At 39.8% G+C, this 15829-nt stretch overlaps 1 protein-coding gene across 1 annotated transcript in view; it reads left to right on the plus strand.

Annotated features, from left to right (window-relative positions):
• Nucleotides 1–1584: 1584 nt before the first annotated feature.
• Nucleotides 1585–15829, plus strand: part of st6galnac5a (ST6 (alpha-N-acetyl-neuraminyl-2,3-beta-galactosyl-1,3)-N-acetylgalactosaminide alpha-2,6-sialyltransferase 5a) — a 46484-nt gene continuing 32239 nt past the window's right edge. Inside the window, exons 1-2 of the mRNA XM_058760968.1 lie at nucleotides 1585–1733; nucleotides 2363–2554. Coding sequence (XP_058616951.1) covers nucleotides 1719–1733; nucleotides 2363–2554 — 207 coding nt within the window. The 5' untranslated portion in view covers nucleotides 1585–1718. The remainder of the gene's footprint in view (nucleotides 1734–2362; nucleotides 2555–15829) is intronic.

The raw sequence follows: 15829 nt of genomic DNA on the forward strand, positions 1-15829 counted from the left end.
AAAATAGAATAGAATGTATAATCATAAAACAACAAATCAACTACATTAAGAACAATAATAAAATATAAATATTTTTTTTAAAATCTAATAACAGACAACAACAAAATAGAAAATACTAATAATATTAAATAAAATATTGTAATAAAATATGTAATAATATAAACTAATAATCATTCATTATAAAAGTATACACAAATAAAAAATATTGAAGTAGCTTTTGTTATATTGGTATATATTTCTGTTGTCTAAAATAAAGTTTATCTAGTTTTATAGTGCATACAGTGCAACATACTGACTGGAAGAAAAAGAATGAAAAGTTCCCTGTTGAAGAGAACAATCATTATAAAACAGTACTGAAAGAAGTTATAAATCCTGCCAATAATTTTACAGTGCACCTCTGAACATTGTGTGTGGTTGAAATGAATGGAAATGGCAGTTTTCAAACAATATTAGCAGTGGTGCAATACCAAATTTAGCTGGGTAGACTACAGTACAGAACATGGTCACATGAAGTGTGCCATTAGGACAGGGTGCTTTGTATCTGAATGAATCAGCCATTTGAATGAACTGGTTGAATGAATGACTGAAAGACTCACTCATAAGACAGTGACTTGCCACCACCTAAAAACAATTAATACCCATTTATTATCATTATTTTGTTGAATCAAAAGGTTTCTTTCTAAATCTACTTTTTGTAATGTCTATTCAATGCTTTTCTCATCTCACACAGTGGACATTGATCTTTTGGGGGTAATTTCTTAGCCAGAATTGATGTGCGATTAATTTGCGATCAGTTAATCATGTAATTAATTAGATTTTTTTTTTTTTTTTTTTTTATTAATTGCTTGACAGCCCTACAAAAATTTATTTATTTATTTTTGCTAAGGTTTAGGGGACAGGGAAGCAGGAATAAACCATTAACAGTATCATTATAAGTTGTCACGTACACTGCAAGTTTGACATTCTGCAATGGTCAAACCCATCAAGTGGGTCAACCCTATCAACTGTTCTGAGAAGTTAAATCAAAAGTATAATTAAATAGATAGGTTTAGTATTTAATTTTATTTCTGTTAAATTATAATTAAATATGAGGGCAAATATTTAAGAAAACCTTCCAAGGTAAATTATAGCCTAAGTATATTTAATTGTACAGCATATGAAAATGAAAGACAAGTATTGGGAATTTAAATATGAAAGCAGCATATTATATTGGATAATTTATTTACAGTAGTATACTGGCTGTTTCAGCTCTTACCATTTTTGTGTACAATATGCATAAGCTATAAATTGAGCTTTCACTCATATTGAACCTGAAATATTCCTGCAGTTGTAAGCACATTAGCTACGCAAAAGAATAATAATAACAACAATAATAATAATAACAATAATAATTATATTAGCCTCTTATAAGAAATGCTTGTCATATTTCCATGTCACCAATGACTAGCCTATATGTGTGAAATTTGTCCTAAACTCTGAATTAGAGTTCACACTCAAATCCAATGCTCTTTAGGACCGCGCGTTTTCACATTCGCTCTTGTGCTCGCCGCTCTCAAGAATGGGTTCAGTCCGCGCGCACGGCACACACACTGCCATCTCCCAGCGCGAGCGGAGCGCGGCAATTTAATCACGACATAATCTGATGAAGTAGCAACAATCTGGGGAAAAAAGTGGATCTTCATGCGCACATTCCCGGGAATATTCCAGCTGGCTTCAGGATGAAGACACCGATGGTAATTGTAGTAAAAACTGTTTGAATGTCTCGCATCTCTCCTGTGCAGCATTGTTGTTAAAGTACTGCGGCTCTCTGTTGCTTTCACATGCTGAATGAAAGAAGATTAAAGACAATAAAAAAAAATCCTAATCCCTTTTTCCTGAATAATGACTTGTCGGAAATTAATTTTGGGGGACAGGGAATTTTGTTTGAGAAAAAGAACATGGCTTTTGTGATTTTCTTTTTAAAATATTTTTTAAACATTTAATAAGAATATGGTGTAGGCTATTCTCATGCGCTGCAATTTTTTTATTTTAGTATGGCACTATTAAATACGTAACATTGTTTTAAGCTTTTTAGAGCTTTTTCATTTTTGTTATGGTAAAATCACCATATAGCCTAATTATCGTACTTAGTTTAATGTTGCTGATGCGAAACCGTTATTGCATGATCTGATGCCTTAGTTTTAGGCATCAGCATTTAGTAACAACCTGCAAGTTCTTATCATCTCAATCCCAAACTAATTAATATTTGAGCATGGGCATGTGATTTGTATCCTATAATTGACTGCGCTCAGGGCATGAGTTGGTGATGATTTATGACCTTGCGCTCTGTGCTGGATTGAACTTTTGCCCTCGTGTTTTCCAGCGCCATGGAGTAGCTGTGTTTCTCGCGATCACTATGTGCACCAGTTTGTTGTTCGTGTACAGCGTCAGCTACAATAATAACACTACAGCATCCAGCGCGTCTAAGGGCGCGTCAGGTGAGAAAGTGGAGCCCACCAGTGCGCCCCGCGCGCCTCCAGCACTGCAGGGATACAGCAGCATCATTGAGCACAAGGTAAACGCGTCTACTTTGTGTATTCAAGTGAAGTTAATTGTCCGTAACCAATGGAGTGATGCACGTTTCTATGTCCTTCTGGAAAATCCAGCTGTGTTTTGAAATAAAATAGCAAGTTTCTCACAACCCCAAGGTGGTTATTAGCTGGTTTAATCTGAATGAGCTAAAACCACTTTTAAAAGAAATACCAGCTGTGACAGTGTTATCCAAAATAATAACAATATTAAAATAATAAATAAAATAAAAAATATAAAGAAAAAATAAAATAATAATATCAATATTGTTAAAATTATAATCAATAATATTTATTAATTTTTATCTATATCTATATATATCTATATATATATATATATATATATATATATATAATTTCAATGTTATATATTATGAAATTAAAAATATGTATCATTGTTATATCAATTATATAAGATTTAACAGTAATTTCAGTACAATAAAATATTAGATTCTCAATTTTACTGTTAAATCAGTGCAGGCTAGGCATTTTACACCAAACTGCAGGATTTCTTCTAGCCCATAATAGTTTTACAATCAGTTCCATTATTACATGGAGAAACAGTATAAGCGTTATGATCGACCTTTATGCTTAATCATAACTTGCAATCTGCACTTTATGTACTGTAGCAATTTTGTGCCTAACAGTCCTAATATAATAGGGGGAATGGTTTGAACAGATATTAACACTCAGCATACAAAAGTCAAGAATGGTGACATAATTTCAGATTTACAAAATTATATAATATTAATCTGTTTATGTTCAAGAGATTACTGCGGTGAAGACACAGCTAATCACTTTGCGACGTCACAGTCATTTCCTGATCTTGTTCACAGTTGCCACGAAACTGTAAAATGTGAACTGTAAAATGGCTATATGGCAAATAGTAGCAAGAAATATACTATAAGTATTTGGACATGTTGTCACAGAATGTTTCCATCTGCTATAAAATGTTCAATAGATTTTAGAGAAATTCTCCACACCCTGCCCCTCTGTCTTATTTTTTAAATGTTCATAATTCAACATCATTATTTGAGCTTGAATTTTGTATAGCAGTGTGCTTATCAGACTTGTTTTAGTTTTCATGGAAACTAGTTTTGTCTAGGCGAGTAGCACAATAGAAAGTACTTCAATGTATTTTTGAACAATGGAGGTCTTGTGGTTAAAAATTGAACTGTGGCATTTAAAATGTGTAACCACTGACTACAGGCAGACGTATTTCTACTAGCTTATTTTCAAACTTGGATCCAGTTCAGTCAATACTGCCTGAGCCATTCTGACAGATTTAAAGCTTATTCAGTTGCTGACACGGCTAATCAATAAACCAGATTAGTTTGGAAAATGATAAAATCATCGGCAGTGTTCTCTAATCTCATTTTTGGTTAGCTGGAACAGTTTTAGTCAAAAAAAAGATAGTTCCATTTCAGAATTCACTTCTCTTGTTGAAATCGACGGAGTTGCATGAGCTTGAGCAGAGCAAGGTTGAAGAGAAGAGTCAGATTGCAGGCACTCACACAGCTCCTTGCGAAACCTTCCTCCATTGCCCATTAATCACTATTTACCCCTGGCTCAGGCAGACGGACCGTTCGATACTTACCTGCCTTTAGCAATATCAGCTTCAACTGGAGCGAAATCCCTCATTGCCCTCTTCTATCTGTTATTGATAAACCCAAAGCAATTTTTCGGCAATGAGATTTGACACCACTTGTCTGATGCCACCACTAGTGACTGCCATTGTTGTTCACATGAGGGCTGATAGAAAATGTACTGTTATGTTAGGCGCTGTGCACTTTAAGTCACAGAAGAGCTGTTGACAAAGCCAAATGACTCTGTGATCGATTGCTGAGTTGCTTTGACGACTCTCTATGGATTGGTCTTCTGACGCTCAAGGTTTTTTGGGAGGTAACTGATGGCTGGAGTTGGCATTTATTTAATGATTTCATTTCATAATGCAATTGTTTTAATCTATTAATTAAAACTCATTCATTTAAACTGATATGTAAACAATGTAGGCAAGAACCTAAATATGCACTGATCATTTCTGCATTATTTTATTTTATTTAGTCACTAGCAAACACTCTAAACTTTGACCTTGATAATGCATTAAGCATGTTAGGCATGTTAAGCTATTTTGGAATGTTGGGATGAGAATTGTTGCTGTCTTTATGGAATAATTCTCAATAGCAAGACCCAATGCAGACATCAGATGTTTTGTAATCTTTAACGATCTTTGAGTCTTAACGCCTTTATGAAATGCAGTATGTCTCTCGCTCTCTCTTTTTTATTTTTTTGATAAATACATTCGACTAACATTCCAATATCATAGATAGCGGTTTAATGAATATCGTTTCAGCTTTTGTTTCTGACTGTATGACTCAAGTGAAGAGGATCAGAATTCAGTGCATGTCTTTTCAAGTACTATTTAAGTGTCTGAGCCTCGATAGATGTCTGGGAGGTCTGTTTCTTTCAGCTCTGAATTTGGGTTTTTGCATCAGATCGTTGGATGGCAGTGTGAAAGCAACGTATAATTTCAACATTTGCAATTTTTTTCGGGACAGTAAGGTCAAAGATGAGAGCAAAGCACATGAATCTGCTTAAAAGCAGTTGGTGGTATAACTGATGGTGGAGTGCACATGCATTCATGCTGCTTTAAGACTTTAAAATGGGCAGGGGTTTAATCTTTAAAGTAGATGCCAAGTGCTGCTTATTGTTTTGTTTGCCATCGGATTATGTGGGTGGATTAAAAAGTCCATCATTACATCCGTGATGTCTGGCTGACAGTATAGAAAGAATGCATATTATACTGCCCCAAATTCAGACTTGCCAGTTCAAAGGAAACAATTCTCAAGAGCATGTTAGAGAACGTACAGCCTGCTAATGTGGTTTGAAGAAGGGCTCAGTTTGGAAGAACCGCACACGGACGCAAATAGAATTATGAAATACTATTTAAAATGCTTTTAAACCCAGCTGGATTCTTTGAAATGCTAAGAGATGTGTGCCAGTGCATTCTACTGTTTCACAGAACTTAAAGAGATAAGAACTCTGCTGTCATCTTCTCACCTTCATTTCATTTCAGTCTCATATGACTTTCTTCAGTGGAACACCAAAGGAGATGTTCACGTTGCTCTATTCCATACAATGAAAGTAAATGATGACCGGGGCTGTAAAACCCAGAAAAGGACAAAAAAGTTGTCTATTCATGTAGTGCGCTACATTTGGAGTCTTCTCAAATAACAAAAATTTCTTCTGACAAAAAAATAAAAATAATAATCGTTCACATTATCTTTTCCTCATTCATGTACAATATGTGTGTATTTGAGCTTCAAAACATGAAGTACAGTAAAACATGTTAAACCTTGAAATATAATACACAAATTGAACTAAATATTTGTATGAACTTTTTTTTTGTCATTTTGAAGCATGACAGCCCTTGGTTAGTAAAAACCGTCATACAATGAAAAATATTTAATTTTGTCATCTACAGAAAAAAGGGGCTGGAATGACAGAAGGGTGAGTTAATAATGACAGAATGTTCATTTTTTTTCAGTGAACTATTCCTTTAAGAATGATAGAAAACGATTTTATAGTCCATAGCTCTTACAATTCCTCATTACACAGCACATTAGTTGCACACAGGTTTGGAGCCATATGCACTTTGAGGATTCAGTAATTGAGAGGACTGACTAGATTTTATGATTCGAGACAGGCGATGTAAAGATATATCAGTACTGTAGCATTCATGTGGACATCCAAGGATTTCTTTTTATCTTCAGTATGTGATTGTGTATGAAGAAAATGTACTATTCACTTGTACCACTTTTTCACACTTCCACACAGCCCCAACAAAAGTCCATCTCCATTGATTTATTGATTGATTCATTTCTTCATGCATTCATTCATCTGCAATCCAGTTTAACCACATGCTATCTGTGCTGGTATAGCACTTTACAGTTTTCTTTATCAGGAACACAATCAAATGTAGAATAAAATACAGAATAGTCTTCTCTGTGTGCATTAAACTCAATTTGATTTGTATTAAACCTTCTGTATAACTCATTCAGTCAAGAGCAGTGAGTTATTTTCTCTTTTTCTTTTGTTGTTTGATAAATTACATAGATTGCAGCATGTACATTAGGCTGCTGTCACTTTAAAGCCCGAGACACACTGCACAATTTGTCAGCTGTCCCAGACGTCGTGAAACAATCGTGACGATTTCTGTGATCGTGGCTCCTAATCTGTGGCCCTGTGTCATACAGTGAGAGAGGTTCAAAGATTGTCATTGTCTTGCGACCAAAGATAGCCTGCGATAATTTTCTGACAGTGTCAGAAATTCAGCATGATCATCTGCTGCTACCCATGTTTACTGACCAGCCAATAAAAATGCGACATGAAATCAACGCGACAATAGTGCTAAAACATAAAACTGCTTACCTCAAGCTCTTATCCCTTCCTCTTTCACTGCTTCCACTTTTGTTCAGCACACATAAAAACTGCCAAATTCTGATTCATCATGCTCTTTTTGTTTACCACTAGCGCATTCTGATGACGTTTTATTCATGCATCGTAGCGTACGAGTCAATAGGTGTCATCACTGTACAGTCTATGTATTAGGTCCATGTCGCACAGTGTGATCTGCAATGATCTTATAGGATTGCTAAAATCTTGCAGTGTGTAGAAGGCTTAAGACCTAATGCATGGATACAGTATACTGATACACATCCGATTTTGTCCCAACAGTAGACTGCATTTTTTGACAGTCAGGTTACATGTTTTGACTGATTTGGATGTTAATTTTGGAATTTTTATTAGGAGGGGCAAAAGCAAACCACTGTAAAGGAAAGGAACTGAATGCTGCATAATAATCATTTTTATCTCAGTTGTTGATTTTCATAATCACTGGAAGCCAAAATCTAAATTTGAACTAAAATTCGATCCGAAAAATCTCATTAGCGTGAGAGACAAACTCTCTCTTCACTCCCCTCGTCTTTTGAGTGTGATTATTTTATCGTGAAAATTTAAAACAAGTCAAAGATGAATTTGACTTATAGCACAGTTAATTAATTTACTTACTTAAATGTCAATAGGTATTGCTATTACATTGTTATTGTGAATTCTTTCGGTCACAATAATTGTGGCGTGAAAACCTGATATTGTGATAGGCGTAATTCATGCCATTGCACTAATTTCTTTTGTGAATTGTGCGTTACAACAACTCTAATGGTCACAATTAATTCTTATTTAACTCAGCACCAGTGTTTCCTCTAGCTGTAGTCAAGTAATGTTGACAGTACAGTCAAATATTAGATGTACAAGGATCATTTAATTTTGTCGGTCACAGTTTGAAAAAGGTTTTTATCCCGGCCTCTGCAATTAACAGTTTCCGAAAGGTGGATGGTGATAGGATTGGTCCCCCTGCTCTCCGCTGAGCTCTCTCTGCATTTCATTTGCTGGATGACTGCTCCTTTGAATCCTCCCAGTGTGGGACGAGATGAGTGTCAGTTCTTCTCTCGACTGTGGAGAGGGAAGAGAAGCTGAATGAGAGAGAGAGAGAGACTGAGAGATCCCAGTGGTCTTCCCTCAGCTCAGCAAGCCGGGCTGATGTCTCCAGTGATGGCGGATTTGCACGCTCTCAGCTCTGGGCTGAAAACATCCTCTCCTCTCACTCTGAAAACACACAACCTGTGGACATAACCAGTAGGGGAGCTCTGAATGCGCACTGATATGTACACCTCAGGAACACTATTTTAGAGGGTATTGAGAAGGCAGGGTTATGAAAGTCATTCCCCTACAGTCACTATCTGCCAGTTCAGATGTTACTATGTGCCTGATACCTCATTTCCATTAGGTGTTAAAATTCTGTTTTTCCCAAAAGCTTGTTTTTTGGAGCTGATTTGACTTTTATGATAGCCTAGTGGCTGCTTAGTACATGAATTAATGTTAAAAGTATTTGCATATCAACACTTTTTAAGTTGTTAGTGCTGCTTGCTATTACATATGTTTATCGATTTGGATGACCCTCTAACTCTGAGTTAAACGGGTGACATATTTTTTTTTTTTCATTTTAACTTCTCCCTGAACTACACTTACAATGTTTGTAAAGTTTCGACCCTCTCTGACCTGAACAATTAAACAGGTCTTTTTTTTGCATCTGTGCCTTAAAGAACCAGCCCTTCTTTAAAATGAAGGAAAGTTGAGATAAGAACATATTTTCAAGAGAATTTTTGGATGTTTCATAAAAATGGTAAATGCATTCCCTTTGAAAAGGATACATTTTTAGGTATACATAGTTTATAGGTACCATATCAGTTTCTGTTGGGTTTAGAGTTTTTTTTTTTTTTTCTCATTTATCGGTACTGGTTAATATTTTCATATGTATCAGACAGTGGCTGATATTTACAATATTTCTGTTTCTTTTGGCATTACAGTTTTTTTAATCAGTATCGGTTAATATTTTAAATACATATCAGATATTGGCCGATATTGCCAGTATTGTAGATTATATGCGTCATATATCATTTCACTCTCTTATTTATTTTTTTACACAAATGATGTATCATTTTAATAACACCCGTTTAAAGGTCATCATCCATAACATGACATAGCAGCATCAGCTAGAATTTTAATATTGGTGCATACCTAAAAAAAAATGTATTCACACATGAAAATATGTATAAAGAATGATAGAAACATGTTTACTAAATAAATTCCCAGATGCCTCAAAAAAAAAAAGCTCCTGTGACTTTGCTTTAACAAGTAATATCATTGCTTAACATCTCAAAATGTTGAAGTGTCATTGGCTACAATTACCTCACAGGACTGCCAGACAAACTTTCTCTTCTAGAAATATGAATGAATGAATGAATGAGGCATTTATATAGCGCTTTAATGTGTATTGCAATACACCCAAAGCGCTTTACAATCATGTGGGGGGGGTCTCTCCTCAACCACCACCAGTGTGCAGCATCCACTTGGATGATGCGACGGCAGCCACAGGACAACGGCGCCAGTGCGCTCACCACACACCAGCTACAGGTGGAGAGGAGAGAGTGTCATAGAGCCAATCAAGTGGATGGGGATTATTGGGAAGCCATGATAGACAAGGGCCAGTGGAGGGAATTTGGCCAGGACACCGGGGTTACACCCCTACTCTTTACGATGAGTGTCATGGGATTTTTAATGACCACAGAGAGTCAGGACCTCGGTTTAACGTCTCATCCGAAAGACGGTGCTTTTTTTACAGTATAGTGTCCCCATCACTATACTGGGGCATTAGGACCCACACAGACTGCAGGGTGAGCACCCCCTGCTGGCCTCACTAACACCTCTTCCAACAGCAACCTAGTTTTCCCAGGAGGTCTCCCATCCAAATAGGGCATCTTCCAGCAATCCCTACCTAACATGAAATTTCTTAGATTGTTTTGTCTATGCACTCTAAACCATGTTTATTGTGGACCGTTTTTTCTCGGATTTTGTTCTATTGAACACATGGGATTGAACTGCTGCTTTATCTGCAAACTATTTTTGTGATATTCCGATTCCAACATTTTTGGACAGGCAAGCACCCCTCAGGTTTTCCTGTGAGTATCTTTTGAATTATTTAGTCATTTCAGCTGAGGCCATACCAAGTAGTCCTTCATGATTATGCTGGATTGGTCCTGGCTGAATGCTCATCTCCGCCATAGAGACACAGCAGGTCCTTTTATGTCAAACAGAAGCACTCTTGGTAACACCTGGTGGGAAGCACTACAAACAGTATATGTTTAGACTAGAATTCCTTCATGAATGTAATATCATGGATGGGCCATTTGGGTATTCTAGGTCAGGAAACTGCTTCTGGATGTTTCAGTACAAAACAGGAAACGGGGATGTTGGAAGCACTTGTCGGTACAGAATGATAATTTTATGGTTTTCATGTTTAACCTCTTATTTTCTCTGATCCGTCAGCTCGAGGGGATGATGTTTGCCGTTTTAGTCTCAAAAAGCATTTTGCAAACCATAAACTGCTACACTATGCAGTAAGGTGTACATACATAACAGATGGATTGATCTTCCTCTGGCTATTCTCCTGGTGAGAAATGTAGAAGGGAAAGCAGCAGATGAATTGGATATTAATGATTTTTTTGCCCCGTAGTGCTCTAGAAGCCCAGGGCATTATGCAGCTATTTAGCGGTGATTGATGAGTTTGTCGTTCAGCCTCAGAAAAGAGCGATCAAGCTGTTATTTGTGTTTTCGATGTAATCTGGCTTTGATAAGTTTGTATGCCGATAACATTTCCCGGGAGAGTCACAACATATTGCGTGAACCACATGGAGCAATTTATTATTGCTCCACCAAGTCAAATCATTCCTATGAAGTTGCTCCAAATGAGCTTTTCTTAGTTGAAAGAAAAAAGCAAATGAGGAATAGTTTTAAAACACCCTCATTTGACTTTAAAAATATGTTCCTAACTCAAAAATTAAGATTTCAAAAAAGGGGGTTTGCAGTGATGCCATAAAAGAACCCCAAAGAACATTTTAATAAACAGTTCCAAAACGAACCATTTTTAATAACATATTTCAAAATAGCATTTTAATAATCTAAAGAGCAATTTTCCACTATAAAGAACCTTTTGTGCAATTAAAAGTTTCAGTGGATGTTAATGAAGTTAATAAATGCCAAAGAAGAACCTTTATTTTTAAGAGTGTAGATAAACCGGTAATATTAATATAATCTTGAGGACTCAAAGCAGTGCAGGTTTAATCAAATCACCAATATATCCTTTAGTTTCCCCACTGGACTCAATTCACAGTGATCCGAGAACCAGCCGACACTCTCCGCCAGCTCGTACTAAAGTGGTATTCCCGGAAGAATTTGACAGTTTTACCCACATTTCAACACTGACTAATGGCACGGCTTCACGAGTATGATGGATGCCGTTGACAGCTCTCATCAGCTCCTGACATGACAGATTGAAATATTGCACAATAGTTTGGTCCCAAATACACTTGACAGCCCATTGTGTGAGACTTCCTAAGCTCTATAGTACAGATAGAGTATTATCATTCATTTTTATGCATATGCAGATCCCCGCTGGGAGCCCATAGTAATTCAGGATCAGTCTTGTTGCTGAGGGATAAGCAAGAATGTGGGAGATGAATGGAGAACGTTTGTGACAGCATCCCCTAGATCTGGGCACTTTAATGACTTCTTCTGATATCTGCCAGCTATTATAGATATGAACACACTTTCTTTAGAGCTATTATGGAGGTCAGGGGTTTAAAGAGAGGTCTGAGTGGTGAATCGCATACAATAATGAACCCTATTGAGGGACAATGGGCTTTGTTACCAAGTCTAATCATATTGCATTAATCACTTTTAAATTGAACAGAGTCTTCAGGGTTAATTGCGCTAAATGTGCCTTATTCTCCTGGTGAAGTTGTTGCTGATAACATTGATAACAACTAATACAGGTGGAATTATTACAGGACATCTTAAAGATCTTTAAAACTGGCCTTTTATAAAAAATGTCTAATGAACATGCACAGTAATAAACACACGACATTAAAAATGCATTTTTAGAAACATAAAATGTAACAAAAGACAAAATGTGTATAACTGCTAATAAAAATGTACTATTGAAATAAAATATAATTAAATGTGACAAGTTATTTTAGTATCATATCAGTTATAATGTTTGTTAATATTTTGAATAAGATTTTATTTTTATATTTTCTGCTTTTATTTTAAATTTAATTAATTGTTTTGTAATTTTATGTTTTTATTAGTTTTAGTTGTTTTTAGATATATAGTTTTATTTATTTATTTATTTTTTCAGTTCTAGTTGTTTTAGTACATTAAGGTTCATATTTTATTTTATTTCAGTTAACATTTATTTAAAGTAAATAAATGTTCACATTTTAGGATTTTAGTTGTAATTAATTATAATAATCCTGCTTTGCAATATTCATACACATCCTACACATGCAATATTATGGATGTAATACAGAATTTGAGATGTCTTTTATTTATAAAAAAAAACAAAAAAAAACTGTATAATTTCAGTTCCCTGTCGACACTCCACTCGCACTATGTCTTGATAAAGACACATATGGGAAAAAGCCTTTTTTCTCCTGAACTGAAGCCTTATTCAATCACGCAGTGAAACTGCACAACCATTGGTTCGTGCAGTGTGTAAAAAAAACGAACCAATGGGTTGGCAGCGGAGCTGCACGAGCCTATGGCGACAAAGCCCGCCAGAATGGGCAGAGCCATCTGGCTATACAAGCGGCCGTTTCGCCATAGGATCCTCAGATCTATTCTCCTTCAGCGACGACAACTTTGCCTCCGCTGATCCCAGAAGCCTTGCTCGCCGTTGACACGCCTCGCAGCTGGACCCAGCGACCTTGATCTGCTCGGCTGATTCGCCTTTTCCTCGCGCCCTGGCATCGCAGCAGTTCCGATCTCGTTTACTGCCGCCATCAGGCGATCTACACTTTAAAAGAGGCGGCGTTGTTGCAAATGCCGCACCGTTATTGCGGTTCGTGCAGGTCTCCCCTGCACGCCAATGACGGCCACAGCGAGTGCGTTTCCTGCCTGGGGAAATCCCATGCAGACGCCTCGCTCGTTGGATCCGATTGTTCTCACTGCAAGAACATCAGTCTCGCATCTGTGCGCTCGCGGATAGCCTTCTTTTCAGAAAGTGACTCCGCCCCTCGCACCCTCCCGTTTTCTTCCTCCCAGGGACCTGTGAGGAAAAAACAGCGGGGCAGAGGATCTCAGTGCCCGGCTGAGAGCGAGCTCACGTCGGTTCAGATCCCACGTGCCTCGCTCTTGCCACATAGGGAGGTTTCTCCCGTCCTCTTTTCCCAACCTGACCCTCTGCCAGCGTGAGCGATCTGGTCTCGTTCGGTGGGAGTGAAGAAGAGCTGGCCGATGACAGCATGTCATTGGCAGCTTCGGACGCAGAGGAGCTGTTGGGCTCATTAACTGACCCCGCCCTCCTGCCTTCGTCCACACCCAGCGCCGCCAAAGCTTCTCCGTGTCCTCTCAAAAGCGGTTGAAGAGCTGGGATTGGAGTGGTCTCCACCAGAGGAGTGGTTCCTCCCGTGGCGCCGTCAGGCCCCTCGCCAGCGATCCTCGCTGTTCTTCCCCGAAGTTCATGACGAGCTCATGAGATCATGGCACTCCCCCTACTCCGCTCGCCTCCGTACTTCCTCTTCATCCGCCCTCACTATGGTTGACGGCGCTGAAGAAAAGGGGTACGAGAAGATTACGAGAAGATGCCTCCTCTGGATGAGCCAGTGGCTGCGCACCTCTGCCCACCCACTGCGATCGGCTGGAAGGCAAAGGCGGCCCACCCGTCCAAGCCATGCAGGACCACTTCAGCGCTCACTGGACTCAATGGCGGTCCTCCAGGTCTATCAGGCCAAACAGGCCATGGACGAGTCTGAGCCTGATCCTGCGACTCTCAGGGAGCTGAGAAGTGCAACAGACCTGGTCCTGTGCGCCACCAAGACCACTGCCCAGGCACGTTGACGGAAATCAAGGATGCAGACAAGGTCCCCTCCCTTGATGCCCCGATTTCCCCCAACGGCCTCTTTGGACCTGCAGTCGAAGGATTTGCTGAGCGCTTCACAGAGGCACAAAAGTCGTCACAGGCCATGCGACACTTCCTGCCAAAGCGCTCCAGCTCCGCAGCTGCTTCTAGTCAGCCTAAGCCTATGCCGAATCAGCAGCCTGCTCAGCCTGCAGACGCGAGGGTGTTCCCGCTCAGCCAGACGCCACCCCTTTCCAAAGCGCCAGGGCCCCCGACCTAAGATAGCGTTGGACCCGGCGCCTCCGGCGTCTTCTTGATCTGCAGGACAGGAAGAGCAGAGGGCCAAGTCCCGCCACGGCCAGACCGCCTACCAAACAGCCTCTCTTAAACCTCTTTTCACCCCGTTCATCTCCGGGTGCAGAGGGAAATGTGTTTGTTGCAAATACAGGGCCCGTACAAGCGGCCAAGCAACTGCCCGCTTTGATAGTGGGAAAAATAAGACACAAACATTCTCAAAAAGAGAGCAAATTTCCTCTTCTGTTCTTCACGAGTGCCCTGCCCCCGTGCAGCCGGTCACTTGAGTTTATCCAACCCCTTGCCACGCGGGCCGAGGCCTGGCAGGCCATCCCCAGAGTGTCAGAGATATAATAAAATGAGGTTAGTCAATCCAATTCCCTTGAAGACCCCGCGTTTCAGTGGAGAAAGGCTTCCACATCAACTGCTTGGAAATGCTAGCAGTATGTTGAGCCTTTCAGTTCTTCCTGCCAGACCTAATAGGACGCCATGTGGTGATCCGCTCGGACAACATGTCCGTGGTGTCCTATATAATCACCAAGGAGGTCTCTTCTCAAAGCGCCTCTTCATTCTAGTAAAGCGCCTTCTGGAGTGGACTCAGCTCAACTTGCACTCGCTGAGAGCAGCACATTTACCAGGCAAATTGAACCAAGGAGCGGATATGTTATCTCGGAGCAATGTCCCCTCAGAGGAGTGGATGCTCCATCCACAGACGGTTCAGATGATTTGGAAGATCTTTGGCAAGGCCGAAGTAGATCTCTTTGCCTCCAAAGACAGCTCTCACTGCCCAACATATTATTCGAAGGTCAGGGACGCGTTGGCCCACGACTGGCCCAACCTCCTCCTTTATGCATTCCCCCCGATCACCCTGATTCCACAGGTCGTCAGGCGAATCAGGGAACAAGGACACAAGGTTCTCTTGGTGGCCCCCCTTTGGGAAAACCAACCTTGGTTGTCAGAGCTGACTCAGCTGCTTATAGCAGCCCCCTGGCCCGTGCCCCTGAGACGGGATCTCCTCTCTCATGCGAACAGGACAATAGGGCACCCTCGGCCCAAGCTGTGGGCTCTTCACCTTTGGCCACTTAATGGGAGTTTACTAGCCTCCTAGTGCGAGGGTTAAACACCATTTCTGAGGCCAGAGCCCCATCTACAAGACGCCTCTATGTTTGTCTGTTTTCTCCACCTGGTGCCTAGACCGCGGTGAAAATCCGTCTACCTCTGAGTTATCGGTGGTTCTGTCCTTCCTGCAGGAGCTGCTGGATAAAGGACATTCCCCATCCACACTCAAGGTGTTCATAGCAGCTATAGCGGCCTTCCATGCCCCTATAGCAGGCCAATCAGTGGGCAGGAACAACTCAGTTGTCTGCTTTCTGAGGGGAGCCAAGAGGCTGAATCCGCCTCGGCCCCTCACTGTCCCTACATGGGATTTTCCCACTGTGTTGAGGGCCCTGAA

Source organism: Onychostoma macrolepis, chromosome 02 (genome assembly GCF_012432095.1).
Source record: "Onychostoma macrolepis isolate SWU-2019 chromosome 02, ASM1243209v1, whole genome shotgun sequence".
Lineage (NCBI taxonomy): Eukaryota > Metazoa > Chordata > Actinopteri > Cypriniformes > Cyprinidae > Onychostoma > Onychostoma macrolepis.